This window comes from Cydia splendana, chromosome 12 (assembly GCF_910591565.1).
Source record: "Cydia splendana chromosome 12, ilCydSple1.2, whole genome shotgun sequence".
NCBI lineage: Eukaryota > Metazoa > Arthropoda > Insecta > Lepidoptera > Tortricidae > Cydia > Cydia splendana.
In genome coordinates, this window is record NC_085971.1 from 18792612 (window position 1) to 18813079 (window position 20468).

Below are 20468 nucleotides of genomic sequence, written 5' to 3' on the forward strand. Positions count from 1 at the left end.
AGAAAAAGTGACCAAGGCCTCCAGTGCCCCAGGCTGGAATCGAACCAGCGTCCTCTGCTATCGCGGCAGGTGCCTGAACCACTCGGCCACCGGGCCACAGCGACATTAGTCAAATTTTCCAAGTATATGCACTTCCTACTGAAGGCTTGTGGCGCCCACTGGAGGCCTTGGTCACTTTTTCTTAGTATATGACATTTATTTCAGATCATAATATTTAATAAAAAATAATTAGAAATGTTTCTCAGTTTTATCAGGCGTGGCTCACTCCGCGATTTCGTTGCTTTAATTGCTACAGGTAGCTAAAAGTACATCCGTTCCGCCCCAATTTTGGGGAAAGCCATAAGCCGCGCGTGGCGCTGTCGCCACCTAGCGGCCATATCTGTGCTGATCGTAACAGACGCGTTTTGTTAGAGAGTGAGTCTTCTGTATCTAGTACTATTATTTATTCTGTGGTTTTATTAACATAACAGTGTAAACTTGCCTGTTAACGCAGATGGCGACACCTGAGTCACCCACATTATTATCACATTTCACTAAATTACACTGTATTTTTAGTGCTCCGTAAAAAAAATTCTACACGGTGCTGTTATGGGATCGCATCGGTCTTTAAAGTCGGTTAAATACGGTCTCAGAGACCGTTTGACGCAGATAGTTAAAATTTGGAACAGATATAGCAACTACTAATACTGTGAACAAGTCAAAACCGCTTATTTCTTTATTTAATTGATAACCAACCTTTGTATTTTAAAATAACTTTTTATCGAAACCGTCTAACACGCTTTATAGACACTTAATAACTGCTATTTACCTACAAGTCGGGTTATCGATTGAAGTAATACAATGAAGGAAAGAATTGTGTTTCGATCGAAAACTCGAAGCCTGGCTAATATAGCTACGTACCATCGTACTGTTAACACATTTACTGCCAAGAACACGTAATGTGTGTTCATTTTGTACTGGAAACTGGGCACCCGGCACCGAAAGTGTTAATAGACACAAACCTACATTCATTCTGAAATAACATGATTTTTTTATGAACATTCAAGTAACATATTATCTGTGTCTAGTATTAGTTTTCGTTGTTATAAATTGTACAGTCGCCATCAGATATATCGGAGCGGCCGAGGTGCTCACAAATATCTGAACACGCCTCTATTGTCAAGGCGTTAGAGTACAGTCAGCAGCAGAAGTTGCTAAGCGGGCCATGTGTTCAAAATGATCTTGACGTGACTTTATCGTTAAGAGAATAAGAGCGTGGCAAGGTAATTTTGAACACCTCGCCCGCTCAGCAACTTCTGCTGCTGACTGACATGTTCAGATATTGTGAATACCTTGGCCGCTCCGATATATCTGATGGCGACTGTACTTAATACAAATAAATCAATCGTATGTGCCCTTAGTCCTGCAGGTGATGGTGAGGCGGACACTTGGGTAGCGAGACAGCCTTCTCTTGCTAAGACGGTTGAGTCGAAGGTTTTTGAGGGTGATCTCAGGGGGGCAGTCCGGGTGTTGATGTCGGACGATAGTGTGGCGCCTTCGGGCCCGGAGACTCTTGCCGCTTTACGTTCGAAACACCCGACCCCTTCTAGGCCTCTTGCATTGCCTCAGGCACCTGATAACTCTGTTTCAGCATATTCTGTGAAACCGGAAGATGTAGCACAGGCACTGAGCTCCTTTAGTAGTAGTTCGGCGGCCGGCTTGGACGGTATCCGCCCGGCGCATTTAAAGGAGCTCACTTCTGGCCCTGCGGGGGATAATGGTCTTCGGTTGCTGGGAAGCTTAACTAAATTATGTAATTTCTTGCTGAGTGGCCAGTTAAACTTAGCCGTCTGTCCCTATATTTATGGGGGTTCTTTGTGTGCGTTATCCAAAAAAGATGGGGGTATAAGACCTATTGCGATCGGCAGCACTTTCAGACGGCTAACTGCTAAACTCGGTTGCCGTGCGGTAAGGGAAGAGATGGCCTCTTATCTCCGACCTTGCCAGTTGGGATTCGGCACAAAATTGGGCTGCGAAGCGGCCATTCATGCGACTCGAGCTTTCTCAACAGATCCCAATAACGTGGATAGCGTCATAGTTAAATTAGACATAAAAAATGCTTTTAATTGTATAGAACGAGATGTTGTGTTGTCGGAAGTTAAGGAAAAGGTGCCGTCCCTCTACCCTTTTCTCTTCCAAGTCTACTCTTCCCCTTCCTACCTATTTTATAATGGTTCCCTCATTCTCTCAGAGGTCGGTGCGCAGCAGGGTGATCCACTGGGCCCTCTTGTGTTTAGTCTTGGAATACAGAAGGTTATATCTGGGCTTCGTTCTCCCTTAAACATATGGTACCTAGATGACGGTACTCTAGGGGGCAAGCCAGAGGACGTGAAGCAGGATTTGATTACACTGCTTCCACGCTTTCAAGAATTGGGGTTGGAGGTAAACGCAGGCAAGTGCGAGTTCTTCCCTTGTGGGTCCGATTCCCGTTCCTCCTTTCCAGTTTTTAGCGACCTGCTTCCCGGTCTCAAGGGGTTGTCGGCAGAAACTTTCACCCTTCTGGGCTCCCCTATTTTTAAGGATGCTGTCCCGGATGCGTTTGAGGTGCTAAGGCAACTTCTTCTTTCTGCTAGAGACAGATTGAGGAAGTTGTCGGCGCACGTTGCCCTTGTCCTGCTTCGGCTCTGCTTCGCTGTCCCCAAGCTCACATACTTTTTGCGCACCGTGCCGGCTTGGCTTCATCCTGACGAGTTGGATTCTTTTGACAGCGTGTTAAAGGAGACTGTGGAGTTCTTAATTAACGTCTCCCTCAATCCTGACCATTGGGACCTGGCCTCTTTGCCAGTTCGGAGTGGCGGACTGGGTATCCGGCGCGCGCGAGACGTGAGTCTTCCTGCCTTCCTGGCATCGGCGAGTGGGGTTGTGGAACTGGTTACTCAAATTTTGGGTTCAGATGGTAATAGGGTAGCCATACCGTACTCTGCCGATGCGTTGGAGGCCTGGATGGCTCTCAATCCGGGTAATTCAGTGCCTGAGAGGCTGGAATCTCAACGGTCGTGGGATGATGTTGGGGTGAAGCGGGTGTTTGAGGGCCTGTTAGAGCGGTCTTCGGGAGTGGATCGAGCAAGACTTCTTGCAGGGTCGAGGCCGGAGTCGGGGGCGTGGTTGCATGCGCTTCCGTCCCCGCATATAGGCACCCTCCTCGACAACGATTCGTTGCGGGTGGCTGTTGCTCTTCGCTTGGGCTGCGATATGTGCGTACCTCATTTATGCATTTGCGGCTCCATGGTGGAGAGCAACGGTCACCACGCTTTGAGTTGTTGCCGATGTGCGGGAAGGTTCCCACGCCATCACGCTCTAAACGATATTATTCGCAGAGCGCTCGTCTCGGCTAATGTCCCTTGCGTGCTTGAGCCCCCGGGCCTTAGCCGGTCTGATGGCAAAAGGCCGGATGGCATGACGTTAGTGCCTTGGCAGAAAGGGAAGTGCTTGCTGTGGGACGCTACATGCGTCAGCACTTTTGCTGCTTCGCACATAAGTCGCACAGTAGGTATAGCAGGGGCAGCTGCCGAGATAGCCGCTCTTAGAAAGCGGGAAAAGTATGCGTGCTTGGGTGGTTATTTGTTTGTTCCGCTCGCGGTGGAGACCGCTGGGTGTTGGTGCTTGGAGGCACTGTCCTTCTTTAGGGAGCTCGGGAGTCGCTTGCGCGAGAGGGGTCTTGATCCCCGCTCCGGATCATTCCTGGTCCAGAGGTTATCTATTGCGATTCAACGCGGAAACGCAGCGAGCGTGGTGGGGACTTTTGCGCCTGGAATGACTCGGGGTGGGTTATTTGATTAGTTTGGTTTTTTGTGTGTGTGTTTTTATTTTTTATTTTTTTTTTAATGATTGTTGGTGTTTTTGTATTTTATGCCTATTTGTGTGGAATGTGTATTTATAGTTTTGTTGTGTATTAGTTTTTTGATAAGTGATGGAGGTTAGATTAAGTACCTAATATTGTTTTAGTTATTGTATTTTGTGGACTAGTAAAAAAAAAAAAAAAAAAAAATCAATATTTCTTTGTATAACAATTTTTGTACCGTGTTTGTACCAGACATAATATATTATATATGTTACGTAAATCTGCTAAATACTTCGACCGGCCATCCCCATTAGGTTAGGCGTTACTGTTTTATCATAGGTAGATGTTGTTAGACATAATCAACCGAACCGACCCTTGTATGTTAATCCTATTAGAATGAATGGCACTCGTACCTTGTAACACATATGCCTCGTGGGAACTGTCATGTATAGACAAAACAATATGCAGTGTTTATAGTCATTTCAACGACAATTGATCTACTGTGTTTTTAGTAGTACCTTAGTTTAGTAAAATCATGAATCTAGGTACACATTTGTATGTATAAACCAAGTGATATACCATAATCGACAACCATAAAGGAACGATATGATCGAATATTTAGTTTATTGGAGAATACTCCATTTGATAAGTATTTGAAATTAGAAATTATAACAAGCCTCATAACTCATAACCAAACGTCGGACTATAGGGGGCAGTTTGAGGGCAAGGTAAGGTTTACAAAAAAATCTTAACTTACGAGTATTATAATGTACCTAGTATTTGTAACATAGTTAATTAAATTAGTTACCCGTTATCATTTATTCATCTTTAATGTGTAAATACTCTTTGAAGTGATGACTGGTAGCCCACTGAAGTGGCCACTTAAAAAACAAATAAATAGCTGACATGCGTCATTATGACTGTTGTTCATACTTATACATATTTGGAATTTCACATTATAAATACTAGGTACCAAATACTAAGTACAAATACTGGAAAGTGAATTGATTGATTTGCGAACCTTACCTATCATTCTGACATGCCACGAAAATGCCCGCTGGAGTCCGACGTATGCTCATAACATAACAAGAGAATAATAAAAACAACGGGTTATACTCCGGGAGTGCCGGCAGAAGTGAAAACTCAATGACATTGTAACTCAACATATTAATAACAATCAACATCTAGTGCAAAATGTCTGCAGCACTATGTATAATTCACGTTAACGCCATCTAGCGTTATTTCGTCGCATTACTTGAAACCCCTAAGCACATCACTGTGAGTACTCGAGTTATGTTAGTACCAGTTTGAGGGAAACTCACTAGATGGCATTTAAATGACTTTGTAACAGTGTCCGTCACACGTGACGTCACGTCTTACGTCTTACGCTCTCGCGAGTTTAACATTTTTTCCCATCACAAAAAGTGCTCAGCGCCGCTAAAGAAGTTTTTCTTCAAAAACATAAACATCTCTGCGAGATTGCAACTACGAACACTCCTACATACGTATAGTGGCACAATCAAAAGTGGTTAATTATGGACGCCCTGTGTAATTTTGTCTAATTTACTAATTTCTATATCCATTCTCATAAGTAGGTAATGTATGTACTAAAAATAACAAATATCTCACTATTTACTGTCGACATTACACCAATAATATTCCACCACAACTGACTGTCATAAGTAGTCATAACACACGTCTAGTCGTCTCTGATAAACCATTCAGACTCAAACTAAACCTAATCACAATCGCCTAAAGTCGAATTTCGAATACCGTTTCAGAATATAGTATCCTCAAACCAAACTGACGACCGGGGTCATATTACTATCTTTTTTACTCTTTCTACGACCGTGTAAGTGTGATAGAGAAGTTTTACTACCCCGGCCGTCAGTTTGGTTTGTGGATAGTATACACGTCTGTCGTCTAGCCTCTTCTGAAAATCTATCCAAATCTAAACTGAACCAAATTACAATGGCCTAAAGCTGAATTTTAATTACCGATTCATACGACAAGTCTAACCGCATCTGAAAATCTATTCAGGCCCAAACTGAACCTAATCACAATTACCTAAAGTCGGTTTTGGAATAGCTTTGACCTTTTAGCGAAAACAATTGCTAATTTCACAAGGTCGTCCTGCGTGTGGTACCTAACGTTGAAATTGCCGTAGTTAATGATCGGACCATGCGAGCTATTCCAAAGGGTTCGAGTAGGTACCGTGAATATCGAACATCGAAATTTTGATATCTGCGTCTCTATCGCCCTTGCATATTTAGCGGCAGCAGCAACATCTAAGTTTAGGTTTTGCGTTACGTTGGTTTAACTTAGCTAATATTGAAATTCGAATATCGCATATGTCAGTATATGCTCTTGTTTTAGGTCAAGCCATGATAAACAAAAGAGGGAAATGGCAGTCATTCTACGAAGCCCTCTAGACAGGGCAATAGTGCGGGGTGTGAGGGGTGGGTCGCGCGCACCCGAGCTGCATACATCGCCATTGTTAGTAGCTCGGTACTACTTACAGGGCCAGCGTATCTTATTTGAAATGTTTGGTATGTTTGTGTTCTTGTACGGTGTCGGCATTTACGCAAACATCAAAGGCGTCGGTCCTCTGTTACTTTTTACACTGTGGAAATGGAGCTAAAGGTTTACAATGGTCGTCTTGAGCGTTTGAAGCTTGGACCGAATCGAACGTCATATGCGATAATACGATATAATTGAATGTGTCATCTTTAAACACGTTACTTCAAAAACGTCATATCCAGTATTACATTAAAATATGGAAAATAGATTTAAGGTGCATGGAAATAAAGTTCAAAATTCAAATAAGGAGTATTTCCTAATTTTGTTAACAAACTACGACACGTAGGTAAGCAAACTTGATGGATTGAAGACAATAAATGTTCAGGTAAGTGTACTAAACTAGTGGCTCTGTGAGCTGTAGACCTCGCGAGCAGAGCTTAAAACTGAATAAATGTATGGTTCCGTTGTTTAGAAGAATTTAGAGAATCTAATTTGACCATAAAAACTTAACTATCAATTGCTTACAAAATTCGGGAATTTGTTTAGATATGCGACCTGTAGAGTAGAACATATGGACATACGAAACAATTTTTGGCTAACAGGCCAATTCAAACTTACACTGATATCAGAAAGACATCTAACTGATGTCATTTAGTTATCGTGCATTTCACTCGTTCTTGTCCGTATATGTATTGGCGCAAGCGAGACGCACGATGACTACTAAATAACATGATAAAAATATCATCCCGATGTCAGTGTACGGTCGATGCCCCTTAAGTATCCACGTCGCCATACTAATTGTATAGAAAAGTGGATAGAGTTAGACCAAGAAAAGTCTGCAGAGAATTTGACAGCACATGCAGTGCCAATGTTATTTGTGCCAGTGTCAAAATCTCTGCAGACTTTTCTCGGTCGAGTGTGGCCCATAATTTCCGAAAATCATTTTTTCTTCGAGGCAATTACTCCGTTCTCATATTTTGCGTTGCCCATAATTTCCCGAAATCATTCATTCTCGGTAGCAATTTTATTACTCCGTTCCCATATTTTCCCAATGGTTTTCTTCCGCATTCGCCTATTTTTAATATTATTAAATTAATCTTTTCCGTATAGTTTTCGTTCTTTTAAATATCAAGGATAATATTTTCTTGTTACTGTATGTTAATAGTGTAGTAATTATATTTGTTTCTTGTAGGTATTTCACATACAACAAATATCAAAAACACTAAAATTAAAACATAATCTAAAAAACTACAAGTAAAAAACCAAACGCTGTCAGCCAATAACTCTAACCTACCTATATCTGGGAGCAGATTCGTTTTTAGGGTCATCAAAAAAAAAATAACCCTAACCTACCTATCTCTGGGAGCACTTTCGTTTTTAGGGTCATCAAAAAAAATAACCCTAACCTACCTATCTCTGGGAGCAGTTTCGTTTTTAGGGTCATTAAAAAAAATAACCGTAACCTACCTATTTGAAAAAAACCTGGTTATTTTTTTTTTTAATAAAATAAAATAAAAATATTAAAAAAAAGAGAAAATATGGAGATAGAGAATATTTAGTTAGTGAAAAAAAAAAGCCTACTGGTTATTTTAACTACTGGGATCAAAAAGAAAAGGGAATAAATTGAGAAAGGGAAAATTTAGTTTATGAAAAAATGTCCACGAAAAATTAAATAAAGCGAAGAAATTCCACTGGGAAAAAATGAGAACGGAGTAATTGCCTCGAAGAAAAAATGATTTGCGGAAATTATGGGCCATTTTAGCGAGGCGATCCAAATTAAAAGGCTCTAGGATAATGTTAGTTAGACTTTGAGCCCGGGAAAGCGCAACGTACGAGCAACCTACAGCTAGTTCCCTGAGCCCAAGGTCGACCACTACCCTAGGCAATGTTAACCCCTGCGATTTATGGATGGTGACCGCCCATTCTAAGGGGCTGTCCATAAATTACGTCATCTATTTTTGACGATTTAAGACCCCCCCCCCCCCTAAAATCATCCAAAAATCATGCGTCATGTGACCCTGTTTCCTCCTACGTCATGCTACCATCATCCGATGTCCAGACCCCCGCCCCCTAATTTGAAATGACGTAATTTATGAATAGCCCCTAACGTAAGTGGAAATTGACTCCTGGAACAGCCATGCCCTTGAACTTAAACCGCTAAAAAAATGTTCATACAAAAACTCAAACGAATACGCTTACCTCGCGCTTCGCGCTCGCTTGATCAATCAGCAATACGATGTTTAAGTGCAAAAAATAAATAAAAAAAGTTGCATTTACTGGGGATCGAACCGGGTACCTATCCCATATCCTTGCTTGTAAGCGTCTTTCCAACTGCGCTATGATAGCATTTAGATGAGCTGACGAAATTTGGTTACTTATTCTCGAGTAAGAATTTAAATATCTAATCTAAAGAGAATAAAGTGTATAGGGGACGTGCATGAACTATAGGGGGCAGCACAGGAGCCGTCAGATCTTTGGCGCGAAGCGTAGATGTGTAGTTTATGATTCCGATGTAGCCCACGAGATGGCAGAACCTACTATGCACAAGGAAACGTACTTACGAGAACGGTAGATGGTAGCACTTGCTTTGGCAATGTACATGTGCACATATGTTTCCGATTCAGGCCACAAGATGGCAGGCCCTCCAACGCGCACGGTCCCTATAGTGGGCGTGCGTGAACTATAGAGGGTAGCATAGGAGCCGTCAGATTTTTGGCGTGAGGCGTAAATGTGACGTTTATGCTTCCGATGTAGCCCACAAGATGACAGAACCTACTATGCATAAGGAAACGTACCTACAAGAACGGTAGATGGTAGAACTTGTTTTGGCAATGTACATGTTTCCGATTTAGGCCACAAGATGGCAGACCCTCCAACGCGCACGGTCCCTATATGTAGTAGAGGGTTATTGTCATACTAAATTTTGTAGTCACAGTAAATTTACTGCCATCTTTCGATACAGGATTAAAATGAAAATGAAAAAAAAAATATCAAAAAAATGTATATATGTATGGATAAATGATTTTTTTTATTTTTAGAACGCCATATGATTTTGACCCATGTTCTTTTACTGATATGAGTAAAAATTGTTAAATATAAAATGGTGTCGCCATCTAGACGAGCATAGGCCAAAGGTATGGCGCCGTATATTTAAGAATCAAATTTTCTTTAAAGCGCAAAAAGCCATCATCTCTTGCAAAAAATAAACGAATACGCTTAGCCCGCGCTTGATTTAAATACGATTTTTTTCATTTTTTTCAAAATAAAAAAATAAAATAAAAAACAACAATTGATACGAAATTTAAGTATAAAAAAATACAAAAAGTTATGTAGCAGCATACAATTACTGGGGATGGAACCAGGGACCTCCCGATGCAAACAAAAAAGTGAACGTTTGCAAAATGCGCCATGATAGTTCTTACTAAAGCTGACGAAATTTAGCTACTCATTCTCAAGTAAAAACTAAATATCAAAATACCGCCGAAACCAGCAATACAAATTTTCTGAATTTTTGGCCATTTAATCTATAATCATATATCAAAAAGAAAAAACTCTTATGATATCGTTACGACTATTTGTTTAGGCGACAGGTATCACGACTCCGCCATTTTAAAAAAAATCCAAAAACCGGATTGACAAAAAAAAATTATTTAGTCATAGAATCTGGTCAAAAAATTTCATGAGAATCGGTTAAGAATTGCGACCTGTAGAGGAGAACATCCGGAAATACAAAACTAAATATCTAAATACCGCCTAAACCAGCGATAATCTTTTTCTGCATTTTTTGCTATTAACTCTGTAAACATGTCTCAAAAAGAAAAAACTCTTATGATATCGATACGACTATTTATTTAGGCGCCAGGTATCACGACTCCGCCATTTTTAAAAATTTCCAAAAACCGGATTGACAAAAAAATTTTATTTAGTCATAAAATTCGGTCACAAAATTTCACGAGAATCGGTTAAGAATTGCGACCTGTAGAGGAGAACATCCGGACATACGAAAGCAAAATGCCCGAGTCAAAACGTAGACCTTCGCTTCGCTTCGGTCAATTAATATCACATAGTGTAAGTTGTACGCGTTGTGGTATATATATTGTACAAAAACCGGGCAAGTGCGAGTCGGACTCGCGCACGAAGGGTTCCGTACCATAATGCAAAAAAAAAAACAAAAAAAAAAGCAAAAAAAAAACGGTCACCCATCCAAGTACTGACCACTCCCGACGTTGCTTAACTTTGGTCAAAAATCACGTTTGTTGTATGGGAGCCCCATTTAAATCTTTATTTTATTCTGTTTTTAGTATTTGTTGTTATAGCGGCAACAGAAATACATCATCTGTGAAAATTTCAACTGTCTAGCTATCACGGTTCATCGCGGTATCGCGGTATCAGCCTGGTGACAGACGGACAGACGGACGGACGGACGGACGGACGGACAGCGAAGTCTTAGTAATAGGGTCCCGTTTTACCCTTTGGGTACGGAACCCTAAAAAGATCTGCATTATCGTATCTGGACCAGCCCAAATATGGTATGTTTTGATAATTATTTTTGGTTTAATTTTTTTAGGAACTGCTGGTCAAAAATTTTGTAATACATGTGCCAAATGGCTAAACTGTAAATCGATTTGCGGTTTTTCTTTGAAATTGGGGTCGTATACGGCTGCCGCTACAGACTTACTCCCTGATTCATAAAACTTTACGGACCCGATTTAGTTAAATTATGTTTTATCCCTTTCTTACAAATAGATAAGTAAAACTGACAGATAAAGACAATATAGCGCGGGCCGCGCTCTTCGTAAACGCGTCATACTGCGATGTCTATAGCGCGGGATCGCCAGGGTGCCTGCATACCATACATAAAGTCCCCCGCCGCGTCTATCTGTTTTTTTGTAAGTACATATGTTCGGGATAAACTCAAAAACTACTGAACGGATTTTCATGCAGTTTTCACCTATCAATAGAGTAATTAAAGTAATTTAGGGGAAGGTTTAAGTGTAGGTATAATTTGCTAACCCGTGCGAAGCCGGGGCGGATCGCTAGTAGGTATTATTTTCATCTTAAATTATTAGAGACCGTTCTTACTGCATCATTTTAATGACTATATAGATACACAATGATATTATGTACACAACTCATTGGTTAATAGCTGTTTGTTACGGCTTTCACATATGGCGCAGCAGAATTTATAACCATTGTTTAGATTGCCTGAAGAAAGAACCTTGTCCCAAATTCTAAGGGGTTTGGGCCCCACTTGTACAATTTAATCACGCATGCTAGTCGATAGAGTATGATCTGTAAATTATTAATATAAAGGTTTCTACTTCTTATTGTATGTGCAAGGATCCCTAACATGTAACTTAAAGTTATACTCTAATAAAAGTTACACCATGAGTTTAATTTTGAAATCTCTATTTAAATGTGTCTTCTTGCGTCCAGACTATCCAGAGCACCTCCTCGTGGTTGACGGTGGTAACAAACAATATGTCTTGTTTGGCTAAGACTCTGGGCGCGTGTAATGCCGTCATGGCAAGAAGAATTCGAGAATGTGATTTAAATGTCTCTGGAGTCCGTCCTGGAGGGGAAGATATGCAAGCGGCGGATGTGCCGGAGGGAGCTAGTCAGCCTCCGGTACGGGGTCACCTCGAAAAGGTTACTGGCTTTAATTAAAATATTTGATGTTGTTCCTTGTGACGCTGCTCTCACGCGGTCGACAAAACTATTGCGACAACATTCATTATCAGGGAGTCCAGACAATGAAAAATCTTTTTTTTCTACCTGTCGACTGTAATTCTTGAATTAAGATTTCGTATATTGGGTACTTTTAATGTATGAGCTCCCAACTCAACTATAATATCCATTTCGATACAGTTTAGTCAACTATAATGAAATTGACCAATCACAGCTCGCCGCGGTCAAGAGTGCGAAACAAAACCATAGCTCAAATTATTTATTTATTTTAGGTTTTATTGTAGGAGCAATTGCTTCATAAGTCAGAAACGCGCATGTGACACCCTTAATATAGGAACATCCATAAACTACGAAAACCGCTTAGCGTTACTTGTTAGTCTCCATAGGCTACGGTGGCGAAAATCAAGAAAACAACTGGCTAAAAATTTAATTTAGCGCGGAGCAAGTACCAGGCCTCGTAGCCAAGATGCCAATCGCTTACGCTCCGTAGCGATCGAAACGCAACTGTCATTGTCACACTAATATGGAAGAATGATAAAGAGACATAATGCTTTTCGTTGTCGAAGCGATAGCGATTGTAACCTTGGCTAGGCCGGCTGGGCCTCATGAGTTACGAGAAGGTGTCGTTGACCAACCCTCCGTGTTGGTTGCGTATGTGTATGAATGTATCGCGGCTGCTCGCGTACTTAGCTGTATACTTTTGGTTTGGTTTGTCTGTAACTATCATGGTATAATTACTCCGACCACGTGACTGACACAAGCCTACGTCATCATGCGACAGCGCTATATAATAATATGAGATAGCGCTATATAAAGTGGCAATGTTATTGTGACGTAGGCTTGTGTCACTCTTGGAAGAGAAGACCATGTTTTATTAGACTATGGTCTGTATGATTCTACTATTTTAAAGTATTATTTTTGTTGATTCGTAGAAAAAGTATTGTATACAATAGTAATATAATCAAGCTTTTCAATCTCGTACCTTACTTAGGCAACTCAGCAAGCTTCGTTGCCTAAACACGGTACTCGACTGAAAAGCTCTCTATTATGTCACGATTGTATAAAATACTATTATTTTTCCAAAATGAACCTACATAAAAAAGAGATTCCATCAAAGCATATTATTGTACTTACATGTAAAAATGGTGCCAGTACTGTTGGATGCTGTGTACACATTCTAACGGTAATTTGGTACCTAGCTTATGCAAGACACCAAGAAAAACTTCCCAACCCACCAAGCGATCAGATAGAAAACATTTTTGTAATTTTTGACAGCTCCGATGAAGAGTCAGTTTCTGACGAACTTTAATTAACTACAACTTATTTCACACACATGTTCATAAGTTAAAATATTTTGGTTATTGTTCTACTCGGTTAGTACTACATACTGTAATAAAAATCATTCGTGTACACCAGGGGCCCAGTTTGGGACATGGTTCTTCAATGAAATGATATCATAAGTTTAAAGCAGGCCACTGACGAGCCTTCCAAATGGATGCCGTTACAATGGATTCATCCAAATGGACGGCATCCTAATATTAAACATTGTACTTACGTTTTTGACATTCACGGATCGATTTTGGATTGCAGCCACGCTATTTAAACTGTTGGAAGGCTCGTCAGTGGGCACCTTTAATGTTTCACAGTAACTAGTTGTTCAAACCAATTTGTCAGTCAGTAAGAACCAGGAAACCTTTTCTTTTGGGTGCGAGTACTAGTGTAAGACAAAGATAGTATGATTCTCTCTGTCTGTGATTGAAATGAGACAGTCCTTTGACAAACTAAAACTTAGGTACCTACTGAAGTACCTGACGATCTACTCGCTTTAATGGTTAAGAATTTGTTAATTGTTTATTTGTGACGTTCCACGGCAAAAGGTACCTTGTGGCGGCTGGCGCTTACGTCGCATAGCGCCGCAATAATATTGGAGCGGGGTTAATAATAGCGTAAGCGCCAACCGCCATAATGTACCATTACCCGTGGGACGTCTCATTTATTATTGTTTAACACATTACGCGTTAACCTTATCAGACTGGTTAGTTAAATTATTTCAAGAAAATGATTAAAAAACCGGCAAATTTTATTTAATTTTTTTTATACTGATAAGTACGTAGGTACCTACAAATTTATTTAAGTAGTAAAGTATATTACTTTTGTAAATGACAGCAGTCTACCCATTATGGATATGCTATATGTTGTTATGACACGTATAATACGTATTGCGTAGTCAAACCAGGTTTTTTTATTATTGAATTAGCTATGTATTAATAAGTTTATGGCAAAAAAACATTTTTGGTACAAGCTTTTACCGCTGACTGTACTTTTTGCCACAGGCAATTAATACTCATCGAGACAATTCAAAAAACCCCAAACACAATTAGGTTTCGTTGTTTTATCACAAAGTTCCTATGGCTACCTCTTGTCTCCATCGTCAGATCAGCTCGATGGTACCATAATACATATTGCATTGTCATCCGATTTATACATGCATGCAAATTTTCAGCTTCTTTGGAAGTCGGGAAGTAGGTCAAATTTAACTTGCAAGATTTTACCCTTACAAACATACATATGTGTACATTGCAAGTTAATAAGTTTTTGGCAAAAATTTCATTTATGGTACAAGCTTTTATCGCTGACTGTACTTTTCTTACGACAGACAACTAATACTCATCGAGACAATTCTAAAAACCCCTAACACAATTAGGTTGCGTTGTTTCATCACAGAGTTCCTATGGCCACCTCCTGTCTCCATCATCAGATCAGCTCGATGGTACCATAATTAGTGATGTGCCGAGAGTAAAATACCATTACCGGTATTTTACCATTTGGGAATATTACCAGTAAATTACCATTCTTCCCGGTAATATTCCCAAAAGTGGGTAGTATTAAATATACTCGTACTTGAACGCTTACGTTATAAATGAATTAATTTAATTTAAAACATGTAGAAATGGCTTAATTATGTCACTAAATAAATAAAATAAATAAAATAAATAAAATAAATAAAATAAATAAAATAAATAAAATAAATAAAATAAATAAAATAAATAAAATAAATAAAATAAATAAAATAAATAAAATAAATAAAATAAATAAAATAAATAAAATAAATAAAATAAATAAAATAAATAAAATAAATAAAATAAATAAAATAAATAAAATAAATAAAATAAATAAAATAAATAAAATAAATAAAATAAATAAAATAAATAAAATAAATAAAAAAATAAAATAAATAAAATAAATAAAATAAATAAAATAAATAAAATAAATAAAATAAATAAAATAAATAAAATAAATAAAATAAATAAAATAAATAAAATAAATAAAATAAATAAAATAAATAAAATAAATAAAATAAATAAAATAAATAAAATAAATAAAATAAATAAAATAAATAAAATAAATAAAATAAATAAAATAAATAAAATAAATAAAATAAATAAAATAAATAAAATAAATAAAATAAATAAAATAAATAAAATAAATAAAATAAATAAAATAAATAAAATAAATAAAATAAATAAAATAAATAAAATAAATAAAATAAATAAAATAAATAAAATAAATAAAATAAATAAAATAAATAAAATAAATAAAATAAATAAAATAAATAAAATAAATAAAATAAATAAAATAAATAAAATAAATAAAATACATAAAATAACATATAAAAAATAAAAATTAAAAAAGAAACAAATATACACGCTCAAAATAAGAATATAATTATATCAATTAAGCTATAAAAAATTAATGAATAAATAACGTATAAAAACAATGTCATTGAACTACACCTTACCTACTCATAAAAATGTGATGATTATTATTAAATCAATGTGATTTTTACATTTTCGTTTTAGTTTTACTAAAATTCTAGTATTATTCATTGAGTGGTTTTGACTGGAACTGGTTTTGACTATGCCCACTTGCCCAGACAAGGGGAATACTTCCTAGTAATATTGGTAAAATACCGAGTAACATTGGGAAAATTACCAGTAGTTTTGGGAATTTACTAGAAAAGTAAACCTATGTTGATTTTTTGCACTTCGTATGATGCATTTGTTGACAAGTAATGATTTAATGTAAAACAACTTATGTTGACATTTACTTAATTTGAATATTACCGTAAATTACTGATTCTGGGTAATATTACCGGTAACATTACTGGGTATTTTACCACCTTGGGTATTTTACCGGTAACGGCACATCACTAACCATAATATTGCATTGTCATCCGATTTATACATGCATGCAAAATTTCAGCTGATTGAGCTGATTGAATTTCAGCTCAATCGGAAACCGGGAAGTGGATCAAATGCAAGATATTACAGACAGAGAGACAACGGTCAGGTGAAACTAAATAAAAGCTTGTAACTTGTAATAAAAACGAGACCTCTTTACTTGACAAGTTTTTGTTATTTATTAATAGAAAATATCATTAAGATGAATTTTGTAGTAGATCGATCGGCTTCCTAATGATGTACGTAAATAAGTAGTTAATTATTTATTCATAGATTAGGTAGTTACCTATAAATGACGCCATATTTAAACCGGTTTTTTATTAAGTACTATTATACCGCTGCCAAAAAGCCGCTCCCATACAATCGAACTTCCGCTCTTATTTTTAAACATAAATTAAAACGTTACATAAAACAAATAAAGCATTTCTTTTGTTTCATTGCTTTTTCAAACGGAATTCATATCAATTTACTCTATAATAAGGTTCAAAATTAAACTTAGTAGAATTTTGTATGGTGGGCCTTACGAGGATAATAGAAAATAACGAGGGAATTCCTGTTTAAAGAGCATGAATCATACACTACACAATACATTTATCATTACAGACACAACGTCACATGACTACTTGAAGTAAAGTTCTCAACTCATTTTCAACCCTAAAGAGGAAGAAATAAGGATACATTTGCAGCGCGAACTGTAACTAAATGTGTACGTTTTGTTATCAATTAATTTTGAACCCTAACTGTGGAAAATAAGGTTTAAAATTAACTGATAGCTGCGGTAATAAAGTAAATGAGTTTAGGCAAGCTGTTTGTGGGCAGATATGCGAAAGCACCTTTAGTGTGTAATTTCATAACTCTCTGTAATGATAAGAGAGAAATAACTGAATTTAAACCATAACGATTAAGTTATTAAGGCTAATTTCCTATGTACCACTTGAATTATGTTTATGTTGGTTAATCGATACTATTTCGGATATTTAAGAGGTATAGAGGGAGAGGTAGGCTAAGGAAATTCAATTATTTAATTTATGTTAGATTTTATTGCAAATCTCATTATAAGCACTGGCTGTATTATCAGCTAGCATTTTTTTTTAATGTATCTTTTTTGGATTTCACAGGCCTATAAATCCCGGTCTTTTGATAGGCTTGCGTGGGGATATAGATCCAACATGTAGAGGCCCTTCGGATAGCTTTAATGTCATGTAGAATGTGTAATTATAGCTGAGAGTTAGTCCAACTTATTTTGAAATGAAGAATTAACACTGTTGGCCTAGCGGTAAGAGTGTGCCACTTTCAATCTGAAGGTTGATGGGTCCAACCAAACCCCAGCTTGTACCAATGAGTTTTTCGGAACTTATGTACGAAATATAATTTCATATTTACCAGTTGCTTTTCGGTGAAGGAAACTGGACTGATGTGTAAGTGTTCACCCCGGTTGAGAGTATATATTTTTTATTTTCAATGATACTATTCCCAAAATGAAAATGACTTGAAGATGTTACATACTTATCCCCTTATTCATAAACGTTTACTAAAGTTGACAAGCCGATAATAATCGTTTGTCCCTTTCCATCATACCAATACGTCGGAAAGGGACAAACAATTATTATCGGCTTGTCAACTTTAGTAAACATTTATGAATAAGGGGGTTAGTGTGTATATAGTGTGCCTAGAATGTGCAAAGTGAAAGTGTTCTTTTGTAAGTTTTAACCAACCTTGTGTAAATGTTGTCTCATGTAATTTGTATGACTCATGTCTCATCATGAGGATTTTCAGTATAACTATAGTTACTTTAAGTAGGTTTCAACTAAAACAGTTCTTATGTATTTACACAGGATTTAACATCACAGATTAGCATGCCATAGACGAATAGTGCTGGGTGTACATTTATCCAGTGATTCCAGTGCATGAATAAAGATCTTTTCTTATCAAAAACTATACTATAGTAATATTAAAAAGCATAAATTACACAACTAATTAGAAAAACTAAATAAAATTTAAAAAGCTGCACACATCAAACATCAGTCTTTTATCATACACTGGCATAGACAACATAGTGTAACATTTATAATATTTGAATAAAGACCTCCCGGATAAACTCCTGGATTCTGCCACATTTCCCACTACTGGCTGCAGAAAAAAAAGAAGAGATTATGAAAAAAGTAAAAATAAAGGCATACATACACATTGTGTTGTAATTTGGTTGTTGGTTGGGGTTTAGCTTGTCGGAATCCGTTTTGGAGCACTTACACAAGTCTCCGGCTTTCTGTAAATAAACAGTGTTGCATAGATAAGATACCTGGTACCTACTAAGGAGAAGATAATATCAATATTTGTCTATGATATCAAGGTTCTAGAAAAGAATAAACCTCACAGATTATAATTATTAAAAAAAACAGTGGAAACAATAAGAATGACATTGAAAACTATTTCATTATTATGCTCTAATTTTCTAGCATATACAAGATAGAAAATATTTGCAGACCTTTAGCAAAACAAATACAATATGAAGGTTTAAAACAAACCTTGGCTTTAGAACCTTGTCGTGGGAGTTAACTTCCGAAATAATCTATATTTTAACCATGATGCAATACACGAAACACAGAATACAAACAATTCGGAAGATATTTTTATTCGTCAGGTAAAAACCCTCTATACAGTAATGTATGCTTCAAATCATCTCAAAAGAGCGTAGTTCCACTTTTAAATCAAGTGGAGAAAGTGAAGAAAGTTGTAGAATATGCTAGACTTAGCGGCGCACTCTTTGATCGATCTGTTTTCAAAACACTACATTTCGTTTTGGGTATTACGCCATTTTAATGAACTCACCTTATAAGAGTTATAAGCACTCCTCAAACACTAAAACACACAAACACGTATACACACGATGTATACACAGTTATTTGTTTACTTGGAAAAGCAGGAATAAAACAATATCACTGCGAAGAACGATTATTCACCACGGCCTTGATAAAATAATACTGACTCGATCTCGCGTTTTTATGACGTATGATTATGATTTCACTGCTTTTCAATGAATGACAAGACGTACCAACCTACTTGAACCTACTACAACCTACTAGCATTTTCTACTGAAGTTGATTGGCGTACAATTTTAAGCTGTCAAATAACTTGAATGTGATTGGCGAGCTTCTGTGACAGAAACAAAAGCCACCAATAAAGTGTTAGCATGAGTTTTTCATTTTATTTCAAGCTGTAAGTAAAACAGCGTATAACGGAACGTAGCGACTACTGTTAGTGATGCTCGCATCGATTAGAATCGAATAGCGAGAGCTTCGAATAACTTTTGTAATATATGGAGCGGAAAATTATATCGATTAAAGAAATCGTGTCTATAGGGGGTATTACTGCAATGCAATGTTCTGCTACCAGAGTGCAGCACTAGCGCCTATAGTAAACCATAGAGTAACTTATACATACTGTGCCTTAAACTGTTTTTGACAAGTTTTCACAGACAATAAAATATTAAATTGATGCATCAAGGCGGTTTGTTAACAAGGGCCTACCGGGAAACGCGAAAATCTAAATTTAGTTATCTGCCTCTTTATGGCTCGAGGCTCGAATATGCAAGAGTGTTAAAGAGGTTAGATAACGAAATTTCGATTTTCTTGTTTCGCGCAGAGTTTCACGTAATATTCCCTATTAACGGCTAGATACCCTGAACTCAGACTTTTGGTATTGGGCAAAACCTTTAAAATAAATAGGGGTCTTAGAATAACATTTTTTGATTAAGTGAATGTTTTCGGAAATAATCGCTTTGAAATAATCAAAATGTACGTGATTTTTTTTTACCGTTTTAACCCTACAGTGTGGGGTGTCGTCGGATAGGCCTTTAAAAATAAATAGGGGTCTGCAAACAATATTTTTTGATAAAGTTAACCGTTTTGGAAATAAAAATTTAGAAAGAACAAAATACGGGTATTCCTTCTAACTTTTGAACCATTGATCCAAAAAATATGAAAAAAATCATAAAAAAAGTGCTTAATAAACTCATTCAAACAAAATTGAAACAAACTTGATAGGTTAAGCCGTTTATGAGTTATCGGTAAAAGTCTTCCCTTCTTATTTTACTTAAAAGCCTGGCAACCCTTATTTGTGACCGGATTTTCGCAGGCAACCCTATGCCACTGTATTCGCAATAAAATTACCAACATTTTGATGTATAATTCAAGCGTCAG

General features: G+C 37.2%; 1 protein-coding gene across 4 annotated transcripts in view; it reads right to left on the minus strand.

Annotated features, from left to right (window-relative positions):
- The window catches only part of LOC134795705 (protein lifeguard 1-like), a 44048-nt gene extending 25492 nt beyond the window's left edge, over window positions 1-18556 (minus strand). For 2 of the 4 annotated variants that reach the window (XM_063767643.1, XM_063767641.1), the window contains exon 1: window positions 18356-18407. In XM_063767643.1, coding sequence (XP_063623713.1) covers window positions 18356-18386 — 31 coding nt within the window. In that variant the 5' untranslated portion in view covers window positions 18387-18407. Of the gene's footprint in view, window positions 1-18355; window positions 18408-18453 lie in introns of those variants that run through there. The other 2 variants (XM_063767642.1, XM_063767644.1) reach the window with 2 other exon arrangements.
- Window positions 18557-20468: the final 1912 nt, after the last annotated feature.